Below are 26851 nucleotides of genomic sequence, written 5' to 3'. Positions count from 1 at the left end.
CGCGATCCTCCCGCATCCCACCCTCCCGTCGCTCTCCCGCCACGCTTTATTCTCCCCACGCCAGCATCTCCCATGCACTCTGCCGTTCCCCTCACTCGCCGGTAAACCTATTATCCCGAACCTCTTCGTTATCACCATAACTATGTCTTACATGTATGGAGGTAATCTTACCGGAAGTGTGATTAACACGCGTTACGGTACAGCACTCGCCAACGTGGCGCGAGAGGGTACGCAACCAGCGCGATCTTATCTGATTTTAGATGAGCCGTTTTACACCGAACAGCAGACAGCATTCCCAGCGATATTATCTGACGCTCCACGTGTACATACGTGCCCACCTGAAATGTTGGCGATCAACACAATTGTTAAGGAAGTTACCCGCCGAGTGGAGTCGAACGACCGCCCGTAAAGATATAAAGAAAACCTCGCCCATCGACCCCGGCATCCACCGCTCCGGTTAAAGAGACCAAGGAGCTCCTCATCGTCCCTGTTACCCCTCTTCTCTCCGGGAGAGCTCGCCCATGGCTTCCGCGCCGAAGGAAGAGGAAACGAGGCTCCTTGCCTCTCGCCCGCCGTTGGATTCCGACGAATCCGACGAGGAGAGAGCCTACGACTCCGACGAGAAGATCGCGATCTCGATCTCCGACGAGGACGAGTACGCCGCGGCGGAGGCGGCCGGTTCCGTACCCCCCTTCTCATGGCGGAAGCTCTGGCGCTTCACCGGCCCCGGCTTCCTTATGTGCATTGCGTTCCTGGATCCCGGGAACCTGGAGGGCGACCTCCAGTCCGGGGCGATCGCGGGGTACTCCCTGCTGTGGTTGCTTCTCTGGGCGACGGTGATGGGGTTACTGATCCAGCTGCTATCGGCCCGGCTGGGGGTGGCGACAGGGCGGCACCTGGCGGAGCTGTGCCGAGAGGAGTACCCGACGTGGGCGCGGGTGGCGCTCTGGTTAATGGCTGAGCTCGCCCTCATCGGAGCCGACATCCAGGAGGTCATTGGGAGCGCAATCGCCATCAAGATACTCAGCGGCGGGTTTATCCCTCTCTGGGGTGGGGTTATTATCACCGCTCTGGACTGGTATAGCCCGGGTCCTGTAGTTCTTCGAAAATTTTCGAGCTTTGGGGTTTATCGAGCGAAATCACCTCTTTTTAAGAATAATTAGTCGCCGTTTCTTGTTTCGTTCTTCCGTTATCGACTGGTTTTGATGGGGAAATCCATTTCTATCTTTCTATCGTTAAAAAGTTGGAAATTTTTTAAATTATACTGTTTCTTTACTTTCCTTTTGGTGGTTCCTTTATCCTATGTAAGGTGTCTGCTATTTTGTTTCTAGCTTTTATCCTGATTTATTTGGCCCTTGAATTGGGGTTTGTTACTTGTGACGCTTCGAACAAATAATTTTCTTTGGTTGCGTTCAGTTTCATCTCTATGGCTTTACCTAATCTGGGTTTTGAACGAACTTTTCCTTTTCCCCCATTTCTTTTTTTTTAATAATTTGTCTACTTGGAGGCTCCTGAAAACGTAGTTAATGAGGTTCTGATGTCAAGATATCTTTGCTGATGCTACTTCTAATCTTGGTTAGGAACAATAGAAAAGCATATTTAGGTAACTGTTAGGTAGGTACGCACTTGTTATTTTGTGAAACTAAACAACACGGTCAAAGTATGTACTGAATAAAAAAGGATCTTTTTAAATAATTTTTAGATTTTTGGGTTTATATGGTTGCTTAAGGGAGAACTCCTGCTCTACTAGTTGAAACGATTATAAGTTTTAGACTGGCTACCTAATAGAAAACAAGATTCTCTCTCTGTTTTTCCCCCATATTTAGTGTTATATTGCTTTGAAGTTGGAACCATAATCTTTCAAAGATATGAGGTTGGGATTATGTTTGATTATCGACAACATCTCGGAAGGAATTCTATCATTTTCTCAAAGCATCTTATAGACTAGTTGTGTTTTACCATGAAATGATACTTGACATATTCTATCTTGTTGGCAGTTTCATATTTCTGTTCCTTGAGAACTATGGTGTGAGAAAATTAGAAGCTTTCTTTGGGGTTCTTGTTGCAACAATGGCTGTTTCCTTTGCTATAATGTTCGGTGAAACCAAGCCCAGTGGAAAAGAGCTTCTCATTGGTACTTACTTTTCTTCAACATCAGAAGCCATTTTTCATTATTCTTGCCCTTTTCCTTGCTCGCTTCTCCTTTTAGGCTCTTGCACAGGTATAACTGATATCAGTTTATTTCTCAGGTGTTATAGTCCCAAAATTAAGTTCGAAAACCATAAGGCAGGCTGTGGGTGTTGTAGGTTGTATCATCATGCCCCACAATGTGTTCTTGCATTCTGCTCTGGTGCAGTCAAGAAAGATTGATACCAGCAAGAAGTCTCGTGTTCAAGAAGCAATGAATTATTATAGCATAGAATCAGCAATTGCTCTTGCTGTTTCCTTTTTTATCAATATCTGTGTTACTACTGTTTTTGCAAAAGGATTTTATGGTACTCAAGTAGCCAGTACCATAGGCCTTGAGAATGCTGGGCAGTTTTTGCAAGAGAAATATGGGGCCATGTTGTTTCCTATTCTTTATATCTGGGGAGTTGGTCTATTAGCTTCTGGGCAGAGTAGCACAATCACTGGCACTTATGCTGGACAATTTATCATGGGAGGCTTTCTCAATCTTCGTTTGAAGAAATGGGTTCGGTCATTGATTACTAGAAGCTTTGCAATTGTGCCAACCATCATAGTTGCTTTATTTTTTGATACCGAGGATGCTACTATGGATATTCTGAATGAGTCACTCAATGTGCTTCAATCCGTTCAAATACCATTTGCACTCATTCCACTCCTTACTTTGGTCTCAAAGGAACAAGTTATGGGAGCTTTCAGGATTGGTCCTATTACCAAAGTAAGTCAAATACTAGTTAATATCGGAACCCAGATTGTGATCTTTGCAGCTGCATATTTGTTGCCTTTTGCATTATTGTTTTTGCATTGTTTCTAAATTTTGTTTTCATCTGCACAGAATTCTTAGTACAATGAGACTTTAGATATGTGCTCTCCATCTCTTTCTCTCTCACAGGCAATGTAACACGTATTTACTTTCCCTCTCCCTCTCTCTCACAATAGATTTAAGCTTCAATAGAAACACTTACTGATCTTATTAGAATGTATGCACAATTTCAGTCAGTTTTTACTAATTTGAATACTAAAACAATAGATTGCTGTTCTTTTGCTTTCCACACCTTGCAGAACTGTCTTATAGGAGTTATGAAACAGTCTGAAAAGATGTATTGCAAGCACTGACATCTTGGAGTGGTTGATTCACGAACATGCTTGACTAGAGAATATTTCTTCAATTGCAAATCCACATCTTTTCTAACATGATCCATGTGTCATTTGCCTTCACTTTATTTATTTCATGTTGCATAATTTCTTGGTCTCTCTAAGCTGGTTTTCTAGTACCTTGTGGTCCAAAAATGAAATCTGTGCTTATATTTAGTTGATGCTCGTATAATGGAGGTTGGCATATGCTTAAAAATGTCTTTTGTCTCTGTTACAACTCCTTTACAGCTAGAAGGTGGCATCTGTATTATCTTGTGTGATGTTCTGTAGGGTCGAAGGTGTCTTGAAGATCCATTTATTCAGCGCACATGTGGTAGAATTGTGATGGATATATTTAGAAATTTAGAGAGAAGCGTATAAGATGAAAGTTAGGAATGACATAATAGAGGATAAAATGAGGCAAAAAAAGTGTTTCGGATGGTGTGAAATGTGCAATAGGTCCATAGAGGGTTTTCTATGTAGATCAAATTGTTGAAAGGAAAAAAGGGTGGTCATGAAGACGAGGAAGAATTGTTAAGATCGTTGGTGATATGAAGATAACAGATGTATGTTGAGGGATTAGATCTTGGATAGTGACCAACAATGAACCAATTTGTTCTGTATAACCTATCCAAATTGATGTGTTTTCTTTATTTTTAATGATTTAATGAGAGTGGAAATCCAGATTTGAAATTTTGGAAGGACCTGACATATTAGCTAATGCAGATTCTGAACATGTTTTTCCAGAGATATACATGAAAGATTATGTTTTACTAGCTAGAGCAAACAAATGGTTATGATGATGTTCTTATTTCCATAATATGCTAGTACAACATAAACAAACATTCTAACTATATTCAAGTGACATTTTTCTAATAATAATCAAGGTTTATTATAAATTAGAAAGATCATCATGCTGATATGGATATGTGGCAGAAGTCTTGATGAGCTGTGAGAAATGCTACATTATGGCAAGTGTAGTATTTGCACCCATCGTGAACTGCTGCAAATCAAAATTGGATGCACATGTGCCATGTGGATATGAGTGCTCAGTCATTGGAGGCTTGGATGTAAAGGGTTAGGAAAGAGGAGGGAAAGACTATAATAACATGGATTGTTGCAATATCTTTTTGTATGAGTGAATTGCTGGGAAATATTTAAAAATCTATTTCCAAATAATTGAAGTCAGTCTTATTGGTTATGGTTATGGTTATGAGCAGTCATATTGCATGCCACTTTATTCAGTCTTGAAGTGACTTACATGCAAACAAATGGCTTGGATTACTATTTAATATTTATTGCAGCCTCCATATTTCTCATGCTCCAATATTGGAAATCTCCATGAGAACTAAATAGTATAATCGGCACAGTTTTAACAAATAAATTCTTCAGATTTTCATAAGTTATGGGTTACTGCTGTTTTTTGTTTGGTATACTTGCGTTACATTATGGAGTCAAACCTCATGAACACTAATATCGACATTATTATTTCCACATGAATAAGTGATACTCTGACAGTGTATTTTGCCTTCCTCGGAAAGTAGGATGATGTACAAAAAGTTTTGGCCGGGATGTTCTTATATATTTTCTGTTTTTTCCTCCTGTAGGTTGTAACCTGGATTGTCGTGGCGTTTCTGATAATAATCAATGGTTACCTTTTGCTGGATTTCTTCACTGCTGAAATTCGTGGCGCGTTGCTTGAGTCTTTTGTTGGAGCTGCCTTGGTGGTATATGTGGCATTTGTCATTTATCTCATCTTGCGCGGTAGTGCTTTGTTTTCTCGGCTTGCCTTGGCTGCCCGGAAGAATTTCTCAAGCTCCAGCAACTGATCAAGAAAGGTTTAGTTCTGTCTTCACAAGAGATGATGTTATGGTAAAGCTGCATGATTTAGGAGGGTTGCCACTCTTTTGGTTTTTTCTTGTTATGCCAATAATTAGCCATCTTGCACTCTTATCATCACGGCTGTGTCGTATACAAGTAAGCCTACCGTATGCCCTTGCCTGAAGAAACTGATGCTGCTGTGAAGCATGGATATTGCATTCTAACAAGCTTCTGGGCTGTACATTAGGCACCTCAATAGGAAGGTTATCTTTAGCAATTCCTTTCCTGTTAGACTGTGCCAATGTTGTTCATGTCCAATGATACCAGGACGTTGTATTCATAGATGGAAAATGATGTCAGATCAAGTAGAAAGTAAACTCTCTGATGTACGATACGCAAAAATTAAAATGGCAGCATAAAGGAGTGTTAGTATGATTATATTCTCATTTCTTTTTCTCATTGAAAACCTCATTTTTTTTTTCTTCTAAGCTTTTATTTAGCTGCTTTGTTTTCAATAATGTACGGTTAATGGCCGTTTTCGTTTGCTTGCGGTTGGCCCTTTTTTGGTCCCCCCTGAAGCTGTTGTGCTTTGTAATTTTATGTTTTGCCCTTTGTGACTGGCAGTTCATTTTCAATCATGTTTAGGAATGTCAATGGAGTGGTTTTAATCAAAGTTAAATGAGGATGATTCTGGGGATGTATTTAAAAAGTAAAAATCTATCGGTTAGTTATGGTTTTGATGATTCTCGATCCAGCACTATTAAATTATGAATTATAGTAAGAAAATTATGGGTGATAGTTTTAATTTGGTTATTTATATGTAAAAATTTTAAAATGACTAGAAAAATTTAATATTTTTTTATTAATCATATTGAATCCATCCTGTTGATGTCCTTACTCTCACTGCATGAATTGATGAACTTTCTAGTTAATCTTGTGTGGGATGAGTTAAACAACAATACTTTTTTGAGAGGAGGGGAGAATGCTTGAAGCCCCATTACTTTATTCTCAATGGTCCTAAAAGTTAAGTTGACCTTATCGAGGGTTTTTAAGAAAAAGACCATTGAAAATGTGTATCATGATGATTTCGTATCCTTTTTTTTTTGGCGGTCGGTTGGTCCTGGCCAATGGACAATTCTCCCAGGTTCCCTCGCTATCCCTTTTATCTTCTTCTTTTTCCTCTCTCTCTTTTTATCCTCTCCCCTTTCTCACTCTCTGGCTCCTAGCATAGCTGCCCCTAGTGCCAGCTAGCCATGCTCTCCTTTCCTCTCTCTCTCTCTCTCTCTCTCCTCTCCCTTTCTCTCTCTCTCTCCTGCATAGCTGCCCCTAGTGCCATGCTCTCCTCCTCTCTCTCTCTCTCTCTCTCTCCTCTCCCCTTTCTCTCTCTCTGGCTCCTAGCATAGCTGCCCCTAGTGCCAGCTAGCCATGCTCTCCTTCCCTCTTTCTCCCACTTTTTTTTCTCCCCATCTCCCCTTTCTCCCGGTTTCTTTCTTTCTAGATATTGTTGTCCGTCACTTGTCTCTACTTGGCCTCTTTCTCCCTCTATCTTCTCCTTCTTTATCTCTCTCTCCTCTTCTCTTTGTGTATTGGGAAAATCTTAAGTTTATATAGAATAAAAAAACTCAAACAATCTCTTTGATTAGCTTTATTAGATAAGATTTTAAGTTGTTACAACTAATAACATTGTAGATCTCGTTTATTGCTTATATGGATTGGAGGATATTATAATACAAGTGTATGAGAACCGGTCTAAACGGATTCGATTCAATATGAAAAAAAAAAAAAGAAAAAAAGAGAAACAGAGAAGAGATCCTAATAAGAGAAGTTTATCCTCTGTCCAATCTAATGCAATGGTTGGGATAAGACTGTGAAAGTGGCCAGATCAAAGTCGTGAGTTTGTGGAGAATGGCTAAAGGTGTTTGGATAGGTTACGCTGGTGACCGATCGACCTTATCCACAAATAGATCAAGCATATCTCCTTCACGCCATCTTTCTTTTAAGCCCTTCCTCCCTCACTTGATTCCACCGTCATAGCCTTCTCTACCTCTCTTTTCTTTCTCTCTCACCTCCGGTAGCCACCGAAGTACCATAATTGAGCCGCTATTATCCAAAAATCATTTCTCTTCCCTATTCTTCAGTTTTCTATTTATTTTGTCAGAAATTGACAGTACTAGCTAAGCTATCACCGCCACCGGCATCTGGTTGTGCCACCATCGCTCGATCATCGATCTCATCTCTCTTTTCCTTCCCTTCTTTTTTCCTTAAAAAGGTTAAGGAAAAACCTCTGTTTTACCATCTATTGGTGGCCACTGAAAAGAACGAAAGAAAGAGAGGAAGAGAGAAGAAAAGAAAAAATGAAAGAAAAATAAAGAAAGAAAGAGAGAGAAAGAGAAAGAAAGAGAGAGGGACTCAATTTTTTTAATGAATCTAACATGTTGATTAGACTCAATCTAATTGAGTTTAGGTCGAATCGAACTATATAGATCTGACTTATGAATTGACCCAACCTAACTTAGACGGGTCAGACTGTGATTCTATTTTTTTTATTTAATTTTACTTAATTAAAGGTTAATGACCTTGATAATTTGTTTGATTCGAACCTTCATTGCTCGAAGAGTACCAGATCTAAGAATCAAGTTGTGTGTCACTTTTGGATTCGATTGTTAGTAAGTTTCTTTTTATCTCTAGATTATTTTTATGTATATTCATGTATTTAAAATTTAGATTTTGTATATAAAAAATTATTAAAATATCTAAAATTATTAAAGTTTGAAAGTATGTATTTGTGCATGAAAAATAATTTTAAAATATTTAATCAAGCATAGTGTCATCTCTGCATGATATAAAATTTAAAAAAAATAATTTTTTTATTTTAATATTGCATGATTTCTAGAAAAAAAATTAGATATATTCATCTCTACATGAATTTTTGAATAAAAATTATTTTATTGCTCTTTTGAAGGATGTAAAAATTTGAGTTGATACTATTATGAAAGTGAATATGATTGTTTATGAAAAATTGGTTATAATAAAAGTATGAATTTTTTTTTTATTTTGATTATGATTCAGATCTAGCTAATGGGACTGATCAATGGCCACATGTCAAAAACATGTTTCTTCCAAATCTAGCCAATAGGAACTGATTACTAGCATATGCTAATGCATCGTGTATATATATATATATATATTCAGAATTAATCTATTTATCTTGTCATGGGGTTAATCATGATCGTGTGAATCAGAGCTAGTTTCTTTCAGACTTAGCCAGTCGAAGTTGATTTCTAGCATAGATTGATGTGTCACATGTTTATTATTCAGAGGCTAGTCTTTTTCGGATCTTGTTATGGGGTTGATCATCGTTGTAGTCGCCAAGGACTGAGAGAGAATTTTTAGCTTTTATTAATGGGCATAGCATGTTTTGAAAGAAAATTATGTTATTATATTACTGTTAAATTATTATATTTTGGAAAGTAATTATGCTTGATCTCTTAGAAATATTGGTAACTTACTGAGCCCGTAAAACTCACCTCCTCTTTTCTATTTTTTTCAGATTCAGAAGATTCTATTGGACTTAGAATTGAGCAACGAGGAGTAAAGGATCTTAGAGGATTTTGCTTAGTTTGTTTTTGAATAAATATTTTGATCTTGATTATGATGAGATATTAATGAACTATATTTTATTTGAATAAAAATTATTAGATTTGCTTTTACTACTATCTGAGTTGGATTAATGACTGAGAAAATGGCAGGCTTGGCATATTTTTTAGGGCAGTCATCACGTGCCCGATCCAAATGCTAGATTTGGGGCGTGAGAGAGTGGTATCAGAGCCATGTTAAAGATCATGTAAGTTAGGACAAGTTGGTATATATAAGTGTTGGGTTGAGCACCTTCAACTTCGAAAGATCTAGTTTTCTCAAATTTTAAGGATAAAATTTTTGTAAGGGAGGAGAATGTGAGAATCGATTCAAATGGACCCGATTCAACATGAAAAAAAAAAAAGAAACAGAGAAGAGATCGGAATAGGGGAATCTTATCCCCTGCCCAATCTAGTGCAATGGTTGGGGATAAGGTTATGAAAGTGGCCAGATCAGAGTCGTGAGTTTGTGGAGAACGACTGAAGGTGTTTGGACGGGTTATGCCGACGATCGACCGATCTTATCCATGGATAGATCAAGTGTATCTCCTTCACGCCCTCTTCTTTTTAAGCCTTTCGTCCCTCACTTGATTCCACTGTCACAGTCTTCTCCACCTCCCTTTCTTTTCTCCCTCACCTCTGGTAGCTGTCGAAGCACCGTAATTGAGCCACTGTTGCCCAAAAATCCATTTCGCCTCCCTATTCCTCTATTTTTCATTTATTTTGTTAGAAATTGACAGTACCAACTGAGCCATCAATGCTGTCAGCATTCGGTCGTGTCACTATTGCTCAATCATCGATCTCATCTCCCTTTTCCTTCCCTCCTTTCTCCCTTAAAAAGGCCATTGAAAAACTTCTATTTCACCGTCCATTGGTGGCCACGGGAAAGAAAGAGAGAGAGAGAGAGAGAGAAGGAAAGAAAGAACGAAAGAAAAATAAAGAAAGAAAGAGAGAAAAAGAAATAGAGAGGGAAAGAGAGAGAAAGAAAGAGAGAGAAAGAGAGAGATGGAGAAAGAGAGAGAGGGACTCAATTTTTTTAGTGAACCTAACCTGTTAATTAGATCCAATCCAATCGGGTTTCATTAGGTCAAACTAAATCGTATAGATCTGACTTATGAATCGACCTAATCCTGGCTTAGACCGGGGCTTAGACCTAATCCTGACTTATTGACTACTGTCTAGTTGGATTTATGATTGAGAAAAAGACAGACTTGGCATATTCTTCAGGATCTTATCCAAAAAAGTGTGTGGCCATCACGTGCCTAAATCGGATGCTGGATTCGGGGCGTGATAACAAGCTAATTATGGTATTTGTGATTAAACTTCATCAAGTTTAGATCATTGGCTTAGTAAGGAACCCAAGATTAAATAAGGCAATATGTGAGGATTCATGCAAGCATACTGCATATATTTAGTCTCTTATTGATTCATCATAGAGTCTAAGAACATAAAAATATCTTTTAACTAGTATTTTTTGGGTGAGATCCTGGATTCTTATATCTATCTCTCCTCCCTTCTCACCTAACATGATCCTCCTCCCTCTTTGTCTCTCCATCTCCATCTCTTTGAGCATAGCAAGAAAAGCACAAGAGTGGCGACTGTAAAGTCGTTTGCTCAAATTTTATTTTTGGCCAATCCTCTAGGAAGGGACATTTTTTATATTGAATATTTAATTTTTGAATTTTGAATTATATGACGATGCAAACTCAAAATTTTATTTTTGAATTTTAGGTCAAGGAGGCTTATGTTGAATGGGTCCCTTTTTGACATTTGTGATGCTGTTGGATGGGCTATGTCTATGTTGTGTGGATGTTACATGGATGTGTGAGTGTTGGTTTCTATGTGTTTATGTTGTTCCTTTTTATTTATTATCTGGGTAACGCCCTCCTTTTTTCTTAATCAAAAAAGAAAAAAGCCAGTAATAACATGAAAGCAAAATTACATAGAATATTCAGCTTTAATTAACTCAACGCAGAAGCTTTCTTGGCAGAAGAAGACAGTTCCAATGCTAGTATTTCTAGATTTGATCTATAACTTCATTGATCTATAACTGAACAAGCACACTGGATTCTTGAATCTCGTATTTGTCGACACTTGTAATTTTGTCTGCCTTAATCTGGTCGACAGTTTCTTGTAACTACTTTCTTAGATTGAAATAAAGCTGTATCCTGCCAGAAATATTTCTTCCCTTCTTAGTTCCTACCAGTTGTCTCAACTCTATGATTAGCCGAAAAAGAAAGATGGCCAAATTATGCAATGCTACTGATTCAGCAAGCGATATGAATGGGGTTGGATTTCTCCATTGATAAGGTCTCTTTGGCTTGAATGGTGCTGCAATGGCAGCTTCTTCATTACTTGTACTAAAATTTTTGAGCTGACTTTAATTTCTTAGCATTTTGATTGAAGAGCTGTTTTGCCTTGCCACATTTTTAATTTTTCCCTGCTTCCAAACCAAAGCGCTAAAATTGACGATTACCGAGGTGTCAAGAATTAAAACCTACTGTTGGAAGTTCTATCCTTGCAGAAGGGATGAAGATATCTAATATGCTATCACCGAATATCAGAGAACATGGGTAGATGCTAGTTGTACCTGGCCTTGGGCAACCATCTGTGAGTTGTGCTGAAACACCCTCCTTGCATTGAAGTAGGTTATCTAATATTAAGCTTTGATCCTGTGCAGTTCAAATGCCAGAACTATCAACTAGAGCTTCTTGTAGACAGATCAATTACAGAAACTTAATTCTTAGCATGACCATCACAAGCATCTTATTGAAAAATCATTGTAAACAAAAGAAAAATCATTGCGAACAATTTGTGTGAGATTAGGTAACCACAATCAACAAACAGTGCAGCAACCACACTGGTGAGCTAAAACCTTTTCTTCCATGGAATCCTACCTGAAGTAGATAAAAAAAAGACATGTAGTTTGAGGTTGTTCTATCAAGCTTTATTGATTGCATACATTCCTCTAACTTCAGCAAAGTATCTAAAACTCAACTTATTCATTAAGCATGGTGTTCCTGCAAGTCCATCTGCAACTTCATTTTCTTCTCTTGGTAAACCAACTGAACAACACAAACTCAGCACTTCAAGGACTTTGCCCACAATATGTTCAGGTCCTGGACATTCTCTTTCATGTTCATCTGGACCAGCTCCAACACATCTGGATCACGTTTGTGAGAGCTTTTCGATCCCATATGCTATATGACTGGCTCACGCCGCTACCGGTCTGCCAACTTTTGCTTTTAGCGATGTTCAGCAGCTCGATGACACAACAACATGAAATTGCATGGCGAAGGCCTCCATCTGACAGAGAGAAGGAAAAAAAAAAAAAAAAACTGATATTGTGGGATTACTGAGAAATTCCCCATCACTATGTTATCCCTGTTGAGTTTGCCTCTGCCATAACTCCCAAGGCTTGCCTCGGCGTCGGTCGATAACTCATAGATGCGCAGACTTGGGTGGCCATGAACAACAAGGTTAATCTGAGCGTACCAAACACTGCCAAGCTGCAAGAAAATAGAAAGAGAGGTTGTAGGTGGCCTTCATTCTTCTTGCCCAATTTCTGACAGCGGCAAAAACCAACCAATTCAGGAACAACTTATCCTGCAATAACCACACAAACTCTCGAGGAATATTGCTCGGTTTTACACCAAATTTATCCTTCAAAGGACATGATAACAACAATATATATTAAATTTGAATACCAAATCTACTCCATGATGGATATAACTCTGGCCGTCCGATTAAGTGGACTCTGCGGCACCAGAGATTGAACGGCTCTAATGGATGATATATCTGTTTCTCTCCATGCTAAAACATTCTTAGCCTCCAAGGACGTGGGCGCCGAGAAGGATTATTAAGTGCTAATCTAATCTTAGGTGGCCGAAGCTAGGGTTGTCTTTTTTTTACTAAGATTCCGGCAATTGAGAGTTCGAAACTGGCGGTGTTAGGGTTTTTAATTCCGGTGTTCGAGACAAAGTCGGACTGGGTCTGGGATTGGGCTTATATTAGGCTGTCGTCCGCTCTTCTCTGGGACAGGAATAACTTGCGGTCTCGATCACTTCTCTGGGAGCGATTTTGAATCCTTTTGCTTCGCGCGATCGGAGAGAAGGCGGCCGAAGGCCGACGGCGCCGGAGGTTTCTCAATCTTGGTTTTGATTTGGACCACTCTTTCTCTTTCTCGGTTTTCCGATCCGGTTGGAGCTAATGCGGTAGAAAACCTTGGACGGGGGCTGGTTTCTTGAGCTCAGAGTAGCTCCGGAGGCCGAAAACCATGAATGTCCCAATTATTGGTAGGGTTTCTTCTCCTTTTTGCTTCTATGTTTCTTTCCAAGGCGAAAAATTTCTTTCTTTCTGCATTTTCTCTTCCTTTTTCTGTTTTATGTGGAGGAAAGTTGGGAAAAGAAGTAACCTTTTTCTCCTTGCTTTGGGTTTTGGGGATTTGGGTGAGTAAAGATCCGTTGCAGGGGATTTTCCGGAAGTAATAGAGGAGTATCTGCAGCATGGGAACATGAAATGTATCGCCTTCAATCGAAGAGGAACTCTTCTTGCTGGTAACTGCCTATCTCGTTCTCTCTTTTCCTTGCGTAGTTGCTAACTGTTATCTTCTTCCCTTGTGAGTCGAAAATTGACGGAAAGAATTAATTATGTCATGTTGGCTTGAGTTCTGGAGGATCAAATTGACAATGCTGGGTGATTCCTGGAAGAAAAGATCTTTTTTCTTTTTGACATCCAGTTTTGACGCGCACTAAATTGAATTCAAGAATCAATTCTGTTGCTTTGCATGAGAATATGAAACTCTACACCTTGGAAACTTTTAGATTGGCAATCTGTTTTTGTGGAACCAATCCTTCTGCAAGCAAGGTCATGGATGGTTCCTTTTGTTTTGGTCACTTAGAACTTATGAACAGAGAGGATGATAAATGCTAGAATTGTTTAAATCCCATGTTGATAAAAAAGACCAATGTTTGATCCTGCCCTCTCCCAATATTTAGCTAGGCTTCCATCTGTCCTGCTTTTTAGACAGAGAAAATGAACAGAGGAATGGTATGGTAGAAGAATAGCACTAATGTGATGAGATATGCCTTTCTACCCATCACCATCCATTTTGGGGTTGTAGTTTCCATAATCTGCCAAACATGGATCATCTCCAACATAAATTGTGCACAATGTGCTAAATGTAATAAGTGAAGAGCTGTATCTTAGTTGTATTAGGAAATCTATATCAGAAAAAAATTATATAGTGACAAAGCATCTCTTTTGTTAAAATTTGAGAGGCTTTGTCTGATGCTCATAAATGAACCCCTCTGGTATAGCTACTGTTTTATGACAACCATGTCAAGAGTGCAGAAAAATAAGAATAAATTCATGTTTTTATTAGATGAAGCATTTAACCCACCTAATTGTCTGAAAGCATTCTCTTGCATGTAGGTTTCATTTGATTCTGCTGTTATCGTTAGGTTGTTAGCAGTATTGCTTATCAATATCATATTGCTTGATTGTGGATCTATTCCACTGAGTGATGTTAAAAACTTGGTATATACTTGCTGATTTGCTAGTGATTTTGGCTGCATCTTCGAGGGTGATGATTGGGAATTATCTATATTTTATGCAAACCATATACATAAAGTTTGCTTCAGGAATGACAATAAGGTTTGTAATATGCGTTGGAATTTTTGTTTTCTTCAAATCTACGAGGAGATTTGGAAAAATTGGTATATGATATATCATCTATTCCTTGTTCACTTGTATATACCAATAATACACGTAAATGAATGATTATGCACAAATTCAAATTTCTTATAGGTTTTATCAATAGTTAATTGTACTAATGCTTCTTCAAATTATGTAAGTTTTTTAGGAAATACTTGAGAAAGCGATTAAGTTTGTAACAGTTGCTTGAGTCTGAAAATCACATAAATTTCATAAAAGAGTAAGAAGCTAGTCATCTATTGAATTGTATATTTGTTAAATACTACTATTGGACATTTAGAGAAAAATTGCATGTTTCTTGCTTGATATTTATTTTGGAGCTCATTTTCTTTTCAAAATTTCTAAGCATCTCTCCTTTTTACCACATACTTTTGCTAAGATACAAGATAGAAATATTTTGATTGACGGTGTTATATTTGTGACTTACATGCTTTAAGAGTTACGATTAAGCAGAACGATAATGTTATACATGTGGGTTACATCCTCTCTCTTTTCAAATTTTGTGTGCTGTTAAATGTGAAGTGTGGTGGGGATGTCATGGTCCTATCGAGCAGATTTCAAAAACCTGTCACACATTGAAGCAATATATCGATAAATTCAGGATCTCTTGGTGAAAGTATCTCAGCAAATTGATCTATTAAAGTCCAGAAAAATCCCTTTTGGGATATCATATTTGCCTTTTGTGGTTGTCTTTTTTACTTTGGCAATTAATGGAAGATTTAGATAAAAGAGACTGGGTGTACATGTGGTCTCTATCCACTTGCAGGAAACATGTGATGCAGTATACTAGGATATAATTTGGTTGGCACTAAGAAAAAGGCTTGAGAGTGGCACATTGATATTGTTCAAGACATATCTGAGCTAGCAACAAGTGCCAGGTAGTTGTGCTGAGATATCTAAATTTCTACTCACAATGGCCTTGCACCAACAATAGCACTAAACCAGTTGCAAGTGGTGTTGCAATTAATATTTATGAAGTTGCACACTGGTCCATATTCTTTACAGAAGGTGTAGTGTAACTAGGAATAAGATGATGAGGTTGAAGCATAAATTGGAACTATGAAGAAAGTTTTAGAAGATAAGGGCCTATGGAACTACCAGAATAGAAGTTGAGAACCTAGAATGCTATAACCATGAAAAAGGAAAGGAAATGATGCCCGAATCAGAATTTGTGGCTGAAAGATACATAGTGTGATCCATTTTGTTAGATTTACCATGCAAGGGTGAGTGAAGACATCTAAAAGATTAGACTTTGGTGCATGAAGTGGAAAGTGATTTTAAGGTGTTATGTGACCAGGACATGGCTTGGGATCTAAAGGAAAAATTTCATAAATGGCAATAACATATAAAACATTATATAGTTCAGAATTCAGAAGTTGGGCGTTGAAATGGGCTCAAGCAAACGAGATGAAAGTGGAAGAGATGAGAACATGGAGATGAATTTGCAGTAGAACTAGGAATGGAACTGTGGAAAGGTATGTTGAAGGAGGCATAGGAGCTGAACATTGGACAAAGTACTGAAAAATCAAATAGAATGTTTCGGGCATGTGTAATTAGCAAAAGGAGGCTTCAATAAGGAGAAATGAGCTCAAGTTTGTTGCATTTACAAAAGAGGGGAGGCCCAAATTAACATGGATCCAAGCTGAAGATAGGATTTGGAAAATCTTGTAGTGATATTAAAGGTAAACTATAAATGGATTAATTGAAAGATATGGATTCACAAAACTGACCACAAATGAGTGGGAGGGGATGTCTGACTGTTCCAGCTTCATTAAATTTGCCTGTTTCTTGAGAATGCTATAGTTAATGGTTGGTTTGGTCATGATTACTTCTTTCCTGGAATGTCTATAATTTAGATGTATGTATTTCCTATGAAAAATAACAAAATTCAATATCCCATAAAGAGAATGCTGTTTATTTAGTGTTGATCCGATTGGGGAGAAGGAAGGAATTCCTTCAACCCACTAAACTTGAATATCTTGAATAAAATAAATAAACAATAAGAATTTTAGAAAACGAGGCTATATGCCTTTTACTTTCATTAATATTCATGATCCACAAATTGTGGTACACATTGTGGAAAGTGGAGTCCATGCCTTTTACTTTCACTCCTTTTGTTGGGTTCTAGTGGGTCGGAAAGTTAAGTCTATGCTCTTTGCTTTCACTCCTCTATTCCTATTCTCCAAAAGTATAGCATATGCCCTCTATTTATGCTAGTGATGTCCTTATTTGAGTACAAGTCTCTAGTACTCTATAGAGGTCTAATTTCTTTCTTTGAGTTGGATTCCTCTTCTAGTTAAAAGAGGACGAAAACTTCCCTCTTTTTATGCTAGTGAAGTCTAGTGAAAATTTGGTTGGATTGCTCTTCTAATCAAAAAAGGATACAAATTACCAAGGTTATAAATTTTAAAACTTGGATAGAAGCTAGATTTCAATTCCTATATCAACTACACCTTTTTTAGTTGCATTACCAAATTCTTCCCAAATTAGAAGTTGTTGCTTCTCAAAGTTTCTTTAGTCAATTGAATACCGGATGTGGTGGATCTTGCTCCCAAATCCTGTCTTGATCTGTCCAAAGTAGCTAAAGTGGTCCACAGTGGGTCAGGTGATCCTTCTCAATCAAATTTATATGCAAATGTTGCTTCACTGGCTTATTGAGTTAGAAACAATAATCTAACACATTTGACCTCAAAAGAGTGGGAGCTCTAATGTAAAAAATTGACTTTCTTCTTCATGGGATTTATGTTGCCTAAAGTTACATTGAATTTGTGAAACTGTGTATGTTAGAAAAATGCTAATTTGCAGACTGGAATATCTGCTTGAAAACATCTAGAAATAATATTTACATGTCACCCGTTATGTCTGTTAAATGATATGATGCTATTTTAATATTTGGTTTAATAGCTATGTATCTTAAAATTTCATTTCCTTCAATCACTGTTTTTCAGATTTTGTTTTATTTACAAATCTGTAATTCTGTATGAGATTTCTAGGTTAATGCTAATGCTCTTTATAAAAAGCACTACCATGGAAAACAAGAAAGCTCTTATGCATAACACTCTTTGAAGTTCAATTAACCTTTTTTCTTCCACATGATAGTTTCATTGATCATTAGTCTTGTGAACAGTAGGTGAAGCACAACCTTCTCAAGGGTTACATGTTATCTATCTATATCACAAATGCATAAAAAATCTGACTAATCCTCCACATAGTAAAAAAGGAAAAAACATACTAGAAGATATTATCAGAATTAGATACGTAAATTAATTCTCATCCATATTTTAGCTTACATCAAGATGAAGATCATTTTGCCTGCTAAGTGCTTCTTTTACCAGAACAAAGCAAACATATGTCGAAAAGCAATTTTTGTGGCCTCATATGTGACTGCATAGGTGTATGTAGCCCTCACTGCCCTTCACATAGCATCCAGGTGGCTCCAATTGGCCCCAATATGCAGCTGGGCTGGATAGATACTGTAAAGGCCCAAGCAACCTTCATATGTACCCTAGGCATTATGAAAGTTGGGCTGAGATGTGGTTCAGGTGGGTAAAATGGAGTATAATTTGGTCTTAGTGGGGTAGGTCAATCATGTCTTAAATGCTGCTTTGCCCTTAGTCCTTGACCTTCCAGCCATAGATAAAATATCAAGAGACTGAGAGGGAAGAACCATTGAGGAGAGAACTGTGGACCAAAAGCTGACTTTTAGCCATGAATTACAACAATGAACTATATCAAATGGTGGTGCCATGGTGGAGTACAATAGCAGCTTATTGCAATGAGGCACTCTATCTATGTATATATATTTTTTGGGCCTCTAATCTTCCCCTCTCATCTTCTCTCTATTCTGCTTCCTCTCATCATTCGCTAAGCCTTCCTCCCTCCTATTCCTCATCCCCTGCCTCCTCTATCTCCACTGCTGCTCCTTCATCTTCTCCTTGTCCTTACCTTCTGCATCCTCCCTTTCTCTCCTCATTATAAACCACCTAGATGCCCATCTAGTCTCCTGGATACTGTGTAGGTAATATTAATTGTCTGTCTCTTGCATAATTCGTATCCTGATCAGTTTTAAGAACCATAGCAAACAACTGCCATAGATTAGTCAACAGAAAATTGAGCCATGTCTCTGAGGTATAAGAGGTTAAAAACTGAGAGAATATCCTTCTAAGAACTTGAATTGCTACTTATGCTACTTGAGTATTCAGAACAAATCTTATTAATACATTTACAATTAAATTTACGAACCTTTAGAATTAATACCAGTGAAAATATTTTGAAGAGCATGAATAATCGGACATTAAATCCTTAAACCATTTTTTTTTCCAATAAGTAAATTAATCAAATGAATAGTTATGTTTTGTGAGGATGATTTCTCGATGTTTCTTGTTGAGATGATGGCTGATAGGATTCAGGTTCGTGTCTGTTATGATTTGAAATGGTTGTGGATGGAGAGCATGATTGATTTATTTGATAGATCAATCATAGATAAGGATTTGAAGGATGGACTTAAGAATAAGACATACATGTGAGGCTTCCATGCGCCAAACAACTTTGTCTATGAGGATGGATTATTAGGTCCCCTACCAGCCGATCCTGCCTGATGCTGTAATGATGAGCATACTCGTGGGGAACAAATTGTAAGAATAACCTGATATTATGAGTTTATTGTTGTGGACAGACCTAATGGCCTTGCTTGCATCATTTTGATCTCCAAAAATTTTCCTTTTGTAGGAGCTTCATATACAAAATTCAAAAGGGTCTCTTAAGCAACAGGACTGTCGCAGTATTACCCACTGCCTCAGGAAGATAGAACTTCTGCCATCATATTTATTTATCTGGCAAATGCAGAAATTTTCTTTTTGAAAAGTTTCCTCACTTCAGAATCTCATGAGTCATGACTACCCTATTTCATATAATCCTTTGTAGCTACAAGGCCTCCATCTTCACTATTAGCAGAAGGCATGACACTGGCTTCCTTGCAGTGGTGCAGACCTGAGAGAGAAAAGTATCAACTCTCCAACTAACTCGATAAGGAAACACTAAACAGAGGATAATAATATTCTCTTGTGATGGGTGTCTCACCAGGACTCTTGCAAGTAATGGCCAATGAGTTAGTCTGATGATAGACTTGTACACATCCTTGGATTTAGAACAGATGGATTATCTATAAAATGAACTAGATTATTTGTGATTGGCTGTTTCTTGTCTCAGTATGAATCACTTGTTAGCTCTTTATATACTCTTTGCATTATGCGTGATTTTGTGAATTTCATACCAATGTGGATATCCTATTTAGTAATTTGTTCTAAATTTACAACTTATTTTGTTATTTATTAGTTGATCCCTCATGCAGATATGCTTTTGTTTGCCCCATTATCAATACTAGGCTTCATGCATACTGCATGATGTCCCAGTTCATCCATTTCGATTCAAACATTAAACTTGTTTGTAATAGTATTTTGGAATTTAAGCACTTTACTTTATGCAAGGTACGTCATACCGTACCAAATTGAGGGAACAGGGCACAATATACCGGTATCGAACTGGTATATGGCATGGGGGGTGTACCGATGCTTGGTACGTTGAGCTGGATCCGTACCAGGCATACCAACACAGTAATAGGATCGCACCGGTATAGAGCCCAGTACCAAGAGGGCGTACCTTGGCTTCATGTACTCTGCATATTCTTCTTACCTTATTTATTTATGTTGATGTCGGCAACTGCATTCTACACCTACTTTTCCAACTTGAGTAGTTAATGAGATTCCAAGCAACTTAACACTTTTGATAATTGGTATAATATTGCTGCACAAGGTCATCTTGTTTGTGCATGTGCAAATCTTAGTGACCCTTTCTGCATCTGCATGTGTTTATGTCTAGATATGACCTCCTAGCTGAGGTAGAGGCATGTGTGAATTGATTTCATCACCTTCATCTCATCCAGCATTTTTTCTCCTTGTCCTAAAAGTTGTCCTGGTCTTGAGTCCCATGATAAAATAAGGTCCAGTGTCCATTCAGTGGCACCAAAGACAATATGTGGCACCTTGAGAAATACACAACATAAAGTAACCTCTAACCCTCCACCTGATACACTAGAATAGAAGTAGTCTCTCTCCTCTCCCTCCTCTCTCTCTCTAAACAAATCAGGGAAATGGAAGTAATCTCTCTGTCTCTCTCACACACACACCCACACACACAAGCATTCGCATCTCTGCTTCAGTTGAGTGCCATATTGTGACTGCAATTAGTGCTGTCATATAGATTGATTTTTTTCACTTCAAAATTTAGAATTCTATAAAACATTCTAGTTCTTGATGGTTTGAGTTGGACCTTTAGGTACCTAAGTGTTGATACACTATTTTAAATTCTGTACCTTTTTCATGAGTATCAGATGTTTCAATATTTTTACACCCATGTTGGTTATCAAATATGCCACACTGATTATCCTTTAGTTTAGCTGAATTGACAGCAAATATGTGAGCTGATTGGGCCTGTAATCAATTGTTTCAATGTCAAATAATCTTGTGCTTTATATTTATTTTGTATCATATCCCTGTTTATGTCATTTCAATGTCCAAAATCTTACCTGCTTATCTATCAAGTGATGTAGTTCGTTGTAATATTTACTTGTGTTTGTAATTTAATTCTTGCAACTTCCTGATCAGATTAAATAATTTTTATTTTTCAGCTGGCTGTGCTGATGGGAGTTGTGTTATATGGGATTTTGAGACTAGGGGGGTTGCTAAAGAGCTCCGGGACAAAGACTGTATTGCCCCTATAACAAGTGTTTGCTGGTCCAAGTATGGTCACCATATACTAGCTTCTGCTACCGACAAGTCATTAACACTTTGGAATGTTGTCAATGGGGAGAAGATTGCTCGTGTGACTCTTCAGCAAACTACTCTTCATGCACGTCTCCATCCAGGGTCTTGTACTCCATCAGTCTGCCTAGCTTGTCCCCTCTCTTCTGCACCTATTCTTGTTGATTTGAACACTGGTAGCTCCACCGTTCTGCCAGTTTCATTGTCAGATGCAGGAAATGGCACTGCTGCTCCACATCCACGCAATAAATTTTCTGATGGTTCTCCACCCTTCACTCCCACTGCAGCAACTTTTAACAAGTATGGGGATCTAATATATGTGGGGAATTCCAAAGGCGAGATACTCATTGTAGATTCAAAGAACATCAGAGTACATGCAATAATTCCTATTTCTGGGGGTTCCGTGGTCAAGGATATTGTTTTTAGTAGGAATGGCAGTATCTGCTCACAAATTCAAATGACCGAGTCATCAGAGTCTATGAAAACATTCTTCGTTGGAAAGGTGCAGCAAAGGAACTTGAAGCAATGAGCAGCCTTGATCATGAATTCCAAGGGATTGAGAAGTTGAAAGTAGTTGGCTCTAAGTGCCTGCTTCTATTTCGGGAGTTTCAGGATGCGGTGACGAAGATACAATGGAAAGCACCATGTTTTAGTGGTGATGGTGAGTGGGTTATTGGTGCTTCTGCTAGCAAAGGAGAGCATAAATTATACATATGGGACAGGGCTGGGTATCTCGTTAAAATCCTAGAAGGACCTAAAGAAGCTCTTATAGATCTTGCCTGGCACCCTGTTCGGCCTTTGGTCGCCTCTGTTTCTGTTGCTGGCTTGGTGTATATTTGGGCCAAAGACTACACAGAAAATTGGAGTGCATTTGCTCCTGACTTCAAAGAACTCGAGGAGAATGAAGAATATGTGGAAAGAGAAGATGAATTTGATTTGATGCCTGAGTCAGAGAAGGTAAAAAATAACTTTCCAACCAGGTGCCTTTCTTCTTGCATGTTTGATTTATCGACATGCTTGTTTACAGGTGAAAGAATTGGACATTAATCAAGATGAGGAAGTTGATATTGTGACCGTAGAGAAAGATTCAGCTTTTAGTGATTCTGAAGCATCACAGGATGAGCTGTGTTTCTTGCCTGCAATCCCTTTACCGGACATTCCCGAACAACAAGACAAATGCCTCGGAAGCTCATCGAAGTTGGAGGATAGCAATCATTCTGGTTCCCCATTTTCAATTGAAGCAGAACAGAATGGTCAGGCTATGCTTCCCACTTCAAGTCCATTAGAAGGTAATGCGATTAACCTTTAGGTTGGAAAAGTGTTCTAATTTCTTTGGACCGGAATGGAACATGGTTGGACCTGATTTAAAATCTTTCTCAGAATCTAGCAGTCTAAATGGGTTTGTTCTTTTGCAGTGATGGGTAATTCGACTGCAGAAGAGGCGGTGGGAACCCCGAGCTTAAAGAGGAAGAGGAAGCCATCGGCCAAGGGATTGGAGTTGCAGGCAGAGAAGGGCCGGAAACCGTTAACCAAAATCAAGCCCTTGGCCAAGCCGTCGAAATCCAAAAACAAACATGGGGATGGGCTTGACACGAATGGCTTTGTACTCGAGGATGATGATGAGTATCTATAGACAATTCTAATTGATTCCAATTCCATATTTAATTCTGGCATTCTCTTTTCTGTGTGCTGCTGTCAGTGATGAAAATTTCACAGTAAAATTGAAGTTCTTTCTACCTGAACTGAGCAAACCCCAATTTGCTTACAAAATTCTAAAGATCCAATATTGATTCCCACCAAGAGAAAATCTGCTCACGGTCATGGAGATTTGTCATATAATGTTTGGTCTGACATAAATTTATACAAGTTAATGTTCTGTTTGGAAGCTTCGCCAAAAAAGCCAAACCCCGCAATCAGGCATTCTGAAATTTGATTGGAGTGGTGGACTGAGGCCCATCGTTGCAGCCTCACAAAATCCGTACCCCAAGCTGCAGCATGGGACCTGGATGACATGCTAAATGGCAAGTCGTTCTATACCAAAAAAGAGGGCAAGCATTCATCTTGCGTTAGGTCAATAGAATCACAGCTTACAACATTCTCCAGATTTTTTTTTTTTTTTTTTTAAGAAAAGGAAAATCTCAAATTATTCCCGGCTTTCTGAGGTTATTCTTTATAAATGAACCAATCTGGAATTGTTAAATTTTCTTGAGCTACAAATTTTAAGGATTATTTATAACTAATTTAAGAAATCTGCATTAAAGAATAATTATGATATTTTGCGAATTAGGATTCGTCCTGTTGGGTATAAAATACCCACAGCCGAAACCCTTAGCGGAATCGACTACAGCACAGCTCCGCCACCGACTGCAGCGCAGCTCCGCCCGGGCTCCTACGGGAGCCGGGCTCCGCCGCCGGCATCGACTGCAGAACGGCTCCGCCCGGGCTCCGTCCTCAACAACGACTGCTGGTAATCCCCGTCCGGACTCCTACGGGAGCCGGACTTCGCCTTTAACTCTAATTGCAGGGAGACTTCGCCCGTACTCTTATGGGAGCCGGACTTCGTCTTTAACTCTAATTGCAGGGAGACTTCGCCCGTACTCTTATGGGAGCCGGGCTTCATCCTCGACGCCAACCATTGCAGCCGCAAGCAGACTCCGCCCGGACTCCTACGGGAGCCGGGCTCCGTCCTCAACAACGACTGCTGGTAATCCCCGTCCGGACTCCTACGGGAGCCGGACTTCGCCTTTAACTCTAACTGCAGGGAGACTTCGCCCGTACTCTTATGGGAGCCGGGCTTCATCCTCGACGCCAACAACTGCAGCCGCCAGCAGACTCCGCCCGGACTCCTGCGGGAGCCGGGCTTCGTCCTCGGCTCCAACGACTGCAGACAGATTTAGTCCGGGCTCCTACGGAGGCCGGACTCCGACCACTGCCGAACTTCATCCGATGTGTCTGCACCCTCTGGCAGGCCACCATAACGGCCACGACCCTGCTCCACTTCCTGTGGCGGATTCCACGCAGCTCCATCATTCCCTGGCAGGCCGCAGTAACCATCGCCGCTCTGCTCCACGTCCTGTGGCGGATTCCGCACAGCTCCACTACCCCCTGGCAGGCCACAATAACGGCCACGAACCTGCTCCACCTCCTGCGACGGATACCAGGCGATTCTCCCACCCGCTGGCAAGTCACGACAACGGACGCTGCTCCACTCCCCGCAACTGATTCCACGTGGCGAGCTACGGAGATAGCCACGATTCAGCTCCACTACCCCTCGCAATAAATTCTCTCTGACTACGGGCGGCCCACGACCAGACGGTTACAGACGTCGCCATCAATCTGTTACCTCCTCCGCCTATAAAAGGGGACCCAGATACGTTATTCTCTAAGCTCATTTCTTATCTCAAAACTCTGCTAAATTCTCCGTTCGAGCACTCCATTCTTGTTGAGGCAGAGAATTGACTTGAGCGTCGGAGGGTCTTGCCGGAGCAACCCCACCTCCGGTTTAGACTTCCTTTGCAGGTCCCGGCGGCGACCGCGGCTTCTTCGACTCCAGCTTCTCCGGCGCAAGCAGATTTTTGCACCAACAGGATTTGGCTTGAACCTTCGCAGCACCCTTGTTCTTAAAGGAGTGTTCAACGGAGCCGTCCCCGACCGTCTCTCCGTCACCCACTCCTAACCTCCCTTCGCGAGATCGACACTCGATGCCTCCGCGCAAGGCGTCCACCCGACGGTCTACGGCCTCCGCGGCCAGATCTCAGGCTCCGGCCTCCCCTCCAGTTTCTCAGCCTCCTCCTCCTCCCCCTCCAGCGGCGGCGGTCGGCGCGGAGCAATTTGACTTGCTGGCACAGCAGGTCAGAGGCCTCGTCGAAGCCGTACAAGCAATGCAGCAGCAGCAACCGCAGGCGTCGGCGCATCCGGAAAGGGCATCTCTGGAATGCTAGAACCCGACGGCGGGGCAGGCCACCTGGGCCAGCCGCCCCGTCCTTCCCGAGAAAACAAATCCGAGGGTAGAGAGCCCTCAATCGGATCACGACTCCACCCCTGGAAGATCCCCGCCCCCGTTCTGCCAAAGGACCCTCGAGACTCGGAGTCGAGAGGATTTTCTGGACCGGAGGCTCCAGGAGATGAACCGGCGGATCGAAGAACTCCGCCACGCGCCTCCCGCTTATGGTGAGGATATTTGCACTGACCCTCCCTTCTCTCAAATGATTATGCAGGAACCGATCCTGCCAAACTTCAAGCTCCCCCAGTTCGAAAGCTACGACGGGACTTCAGACCCGGTTGATCATCTGGAGGCCTTCCGGATGATGATGCTGCTTCACGACGCTCCTGACGCCATTTTGTGTCGGGCTTTTCCGTCTACTTTGAAGGGAGCAGCGAGGAACTGGTATTCGGCTTTAAAGCCGGGTACCATCTTTTCCTTCGATCAAATGAGCCACCAATTCGTGGCCCATTTTGTCAGCAGCCGATGTCCCCGGAAGGGTTCGGAGTCCCTCATCAACATCAAGCAGAGGGAAGGGGAGTCCATACGGGCCTACGTCAACCGCTTCAACATCGCGGCGTTGGAGGTCCGAAAATTGGACCAGTCAGTTGCCATGGCCGCCCTGAAAGGTGGCCTTCAGAAGAATGATCTTTTGTACTTCCTGGAGAAGAAGTACCCCAGGGATTTTGCCGATTTACTGGCTCGGGCTGAAGGATACGCCCGAGCGGAAGAAGCCTTCAAAATGAAGGATGAGGAGACAGCAAGGGAGCGTCAAGCGGGAGATTCGAGTAAGCCCGCAGTAGAGAAAAGGCCAAAGGAAGCCCGGCCACGTTTCCGATCCCCTCCTGGACATAAGCGCGCCCTCACTCCACCCCGGGCACGCAGGCAGAGAAGCCCGGACTGCAGGGTTCGACGGGATTCTCCACTAGGGAAATTCCGCAGCTACGCCCCTCTCAACGCCTCAAAGGCCCAGGTACTGATGGAGGTCAGGGAGCAGCTCCCTAGGTCGGAGAGGATGCGCACACATCCCGGGAAGCGCAACCCCAACAAGTTCTGCCTCTACCACCGCGACCACGGCCACGACACCGAAGAATGCATCCAGCTCTAGGACGAGATCGAGGAGTTCATTCGGCGAGGTCGACTCGACAGATTCATCCGCCACAGGCCTGAGGGTAGAGGAGACCGGCCAAGAGCCCTCCCACCGCCTGAACCGCAGAAAAGGGAGGAGCAGCCCGGGGACCGACCTCCCATCGGGACCATCGACTCCATCACCGGAGGGCCTCAAGGAGGAGCGAGAAAATCGTAAATGTATCACTTATGATTTCGCCTTGAATCTACTTTTCTTTCTACCTAACGTGCCCCTCCCACCTAGCGTGGATGTATTATGACTGGATATGATCCCTCCAAAAATACAGCAATGTCAGGAACAGGAGGAGAACCTCGTCCTGATATGAGCAAAGTCAAAGGCCCGGTTCTTTTAGACCGGATGGGGGGAGAGGCCTTACAACGCCCTAATGTGCCCCCACAGCCCCTGTTAGGGACGGAAGGAGAACCTCGCCCTA

The 26851-nt window shown here is 40.7% G+C and overlaps 2 protein-coding genes and 1 long non-coding RNA gene across 3 annotated transcripts; all 3 read left to right on the top strand.

Moving 5' to 3' along the window:
- Nucleotides 1-392: 392 nt before the first annotated feature.
- Nucleotides 393-5585, top strand: LOC105056158 (metal transporter Nramp2). The gene is made up of 4 exons (XM_010938263.4): nt 393-1078; nt 1998-2134; nt 2250-2902; nt 4926-5585. Exons 1-4 carry the CDS (start codon nt 522-524, stop codon nt 5145-5147), a joined length of 1569 nt encoding a protein of 522 aa, XP_010936565.1. The 5' UTR covers nt 393-521; the 3' UTR covers nt 5148-5585.
- Nucleotides 5586-6513: 928 nt separating this feature from the next.
- On the top strand, nt 6514-8849 carry LOC140853377 (uncharacterized). The gene is made up of 2 exons (XR_012136366.1): nt 6514-7408; nt 8690-8849. It is a non-coding gene; the product is annotated as an uncharacterized lncRNA (long non-coding RNA).
- A 3752-nt stretch (nt 8850-12601) lies between these two features.
- LOC105056159 (protein RBL-like) lies at nt 12602-23043 on the top strand. Its single transcript, XM_010938264.4, is given in 7 exon segments — nt 12602-13069; nt 13233-13238; nt 13241-13330; nt 21175-21741; nt 21744-22264; nt 22335-22596; nt 22723-23043. Coding segments are annotated over 7 exon segments (1683 nt in total). The 5' UTR covers nt 12602-13050; the 3' UTR covers nt 22941-23043.
- Nucleotides 23044-26851: the final 3808 nt, after the last annotated feature.

The sequence above is a fragment of the Elaeis guineensis genome, chromosome 13 (assembly GCF_000442705.2).
Source record: "Elaeis guineensis isolate ETL-2024a chromosome 13, EG11, whole genome shotgun sequence".
In the NCBI taxonomy this organism is placed as follows: Eukaryota; Viridiplantae; Streptophyta; class Magnoliopsida; order Arecales; family Arecaceae; genus Elaeis; species Elaeis guineensis.
This window is presented reverse-complemented; position numbering and strand designations above follow the sequence as displayed.

Excerpts from the sequence above, each read along its gene's own strand:
- LOC105056158 (XM_010938263.4), top strand. The coding sequence starts at position 522 with ATGGCTTCCGCGCCGAAGGAAGAGGAAACGAGGCTCCTTGCCTCTCGC. Across the intron at positions 1,079-1,997 it reads ATTATCACCGCTCTGGACTG|TTTCATATTTCTGTTCCTTG; the intron begins GTATAGCCCGGG and ends TCTTGTTGGCAG. Across the intron at positions 2,135-2,249 it reads TGGAAAAGAGCTTCTCATTG|GTGTTATAGTCCCAAAATTA; the intron begins GTACTTACTTTT and ends TTTATTTCTCAG.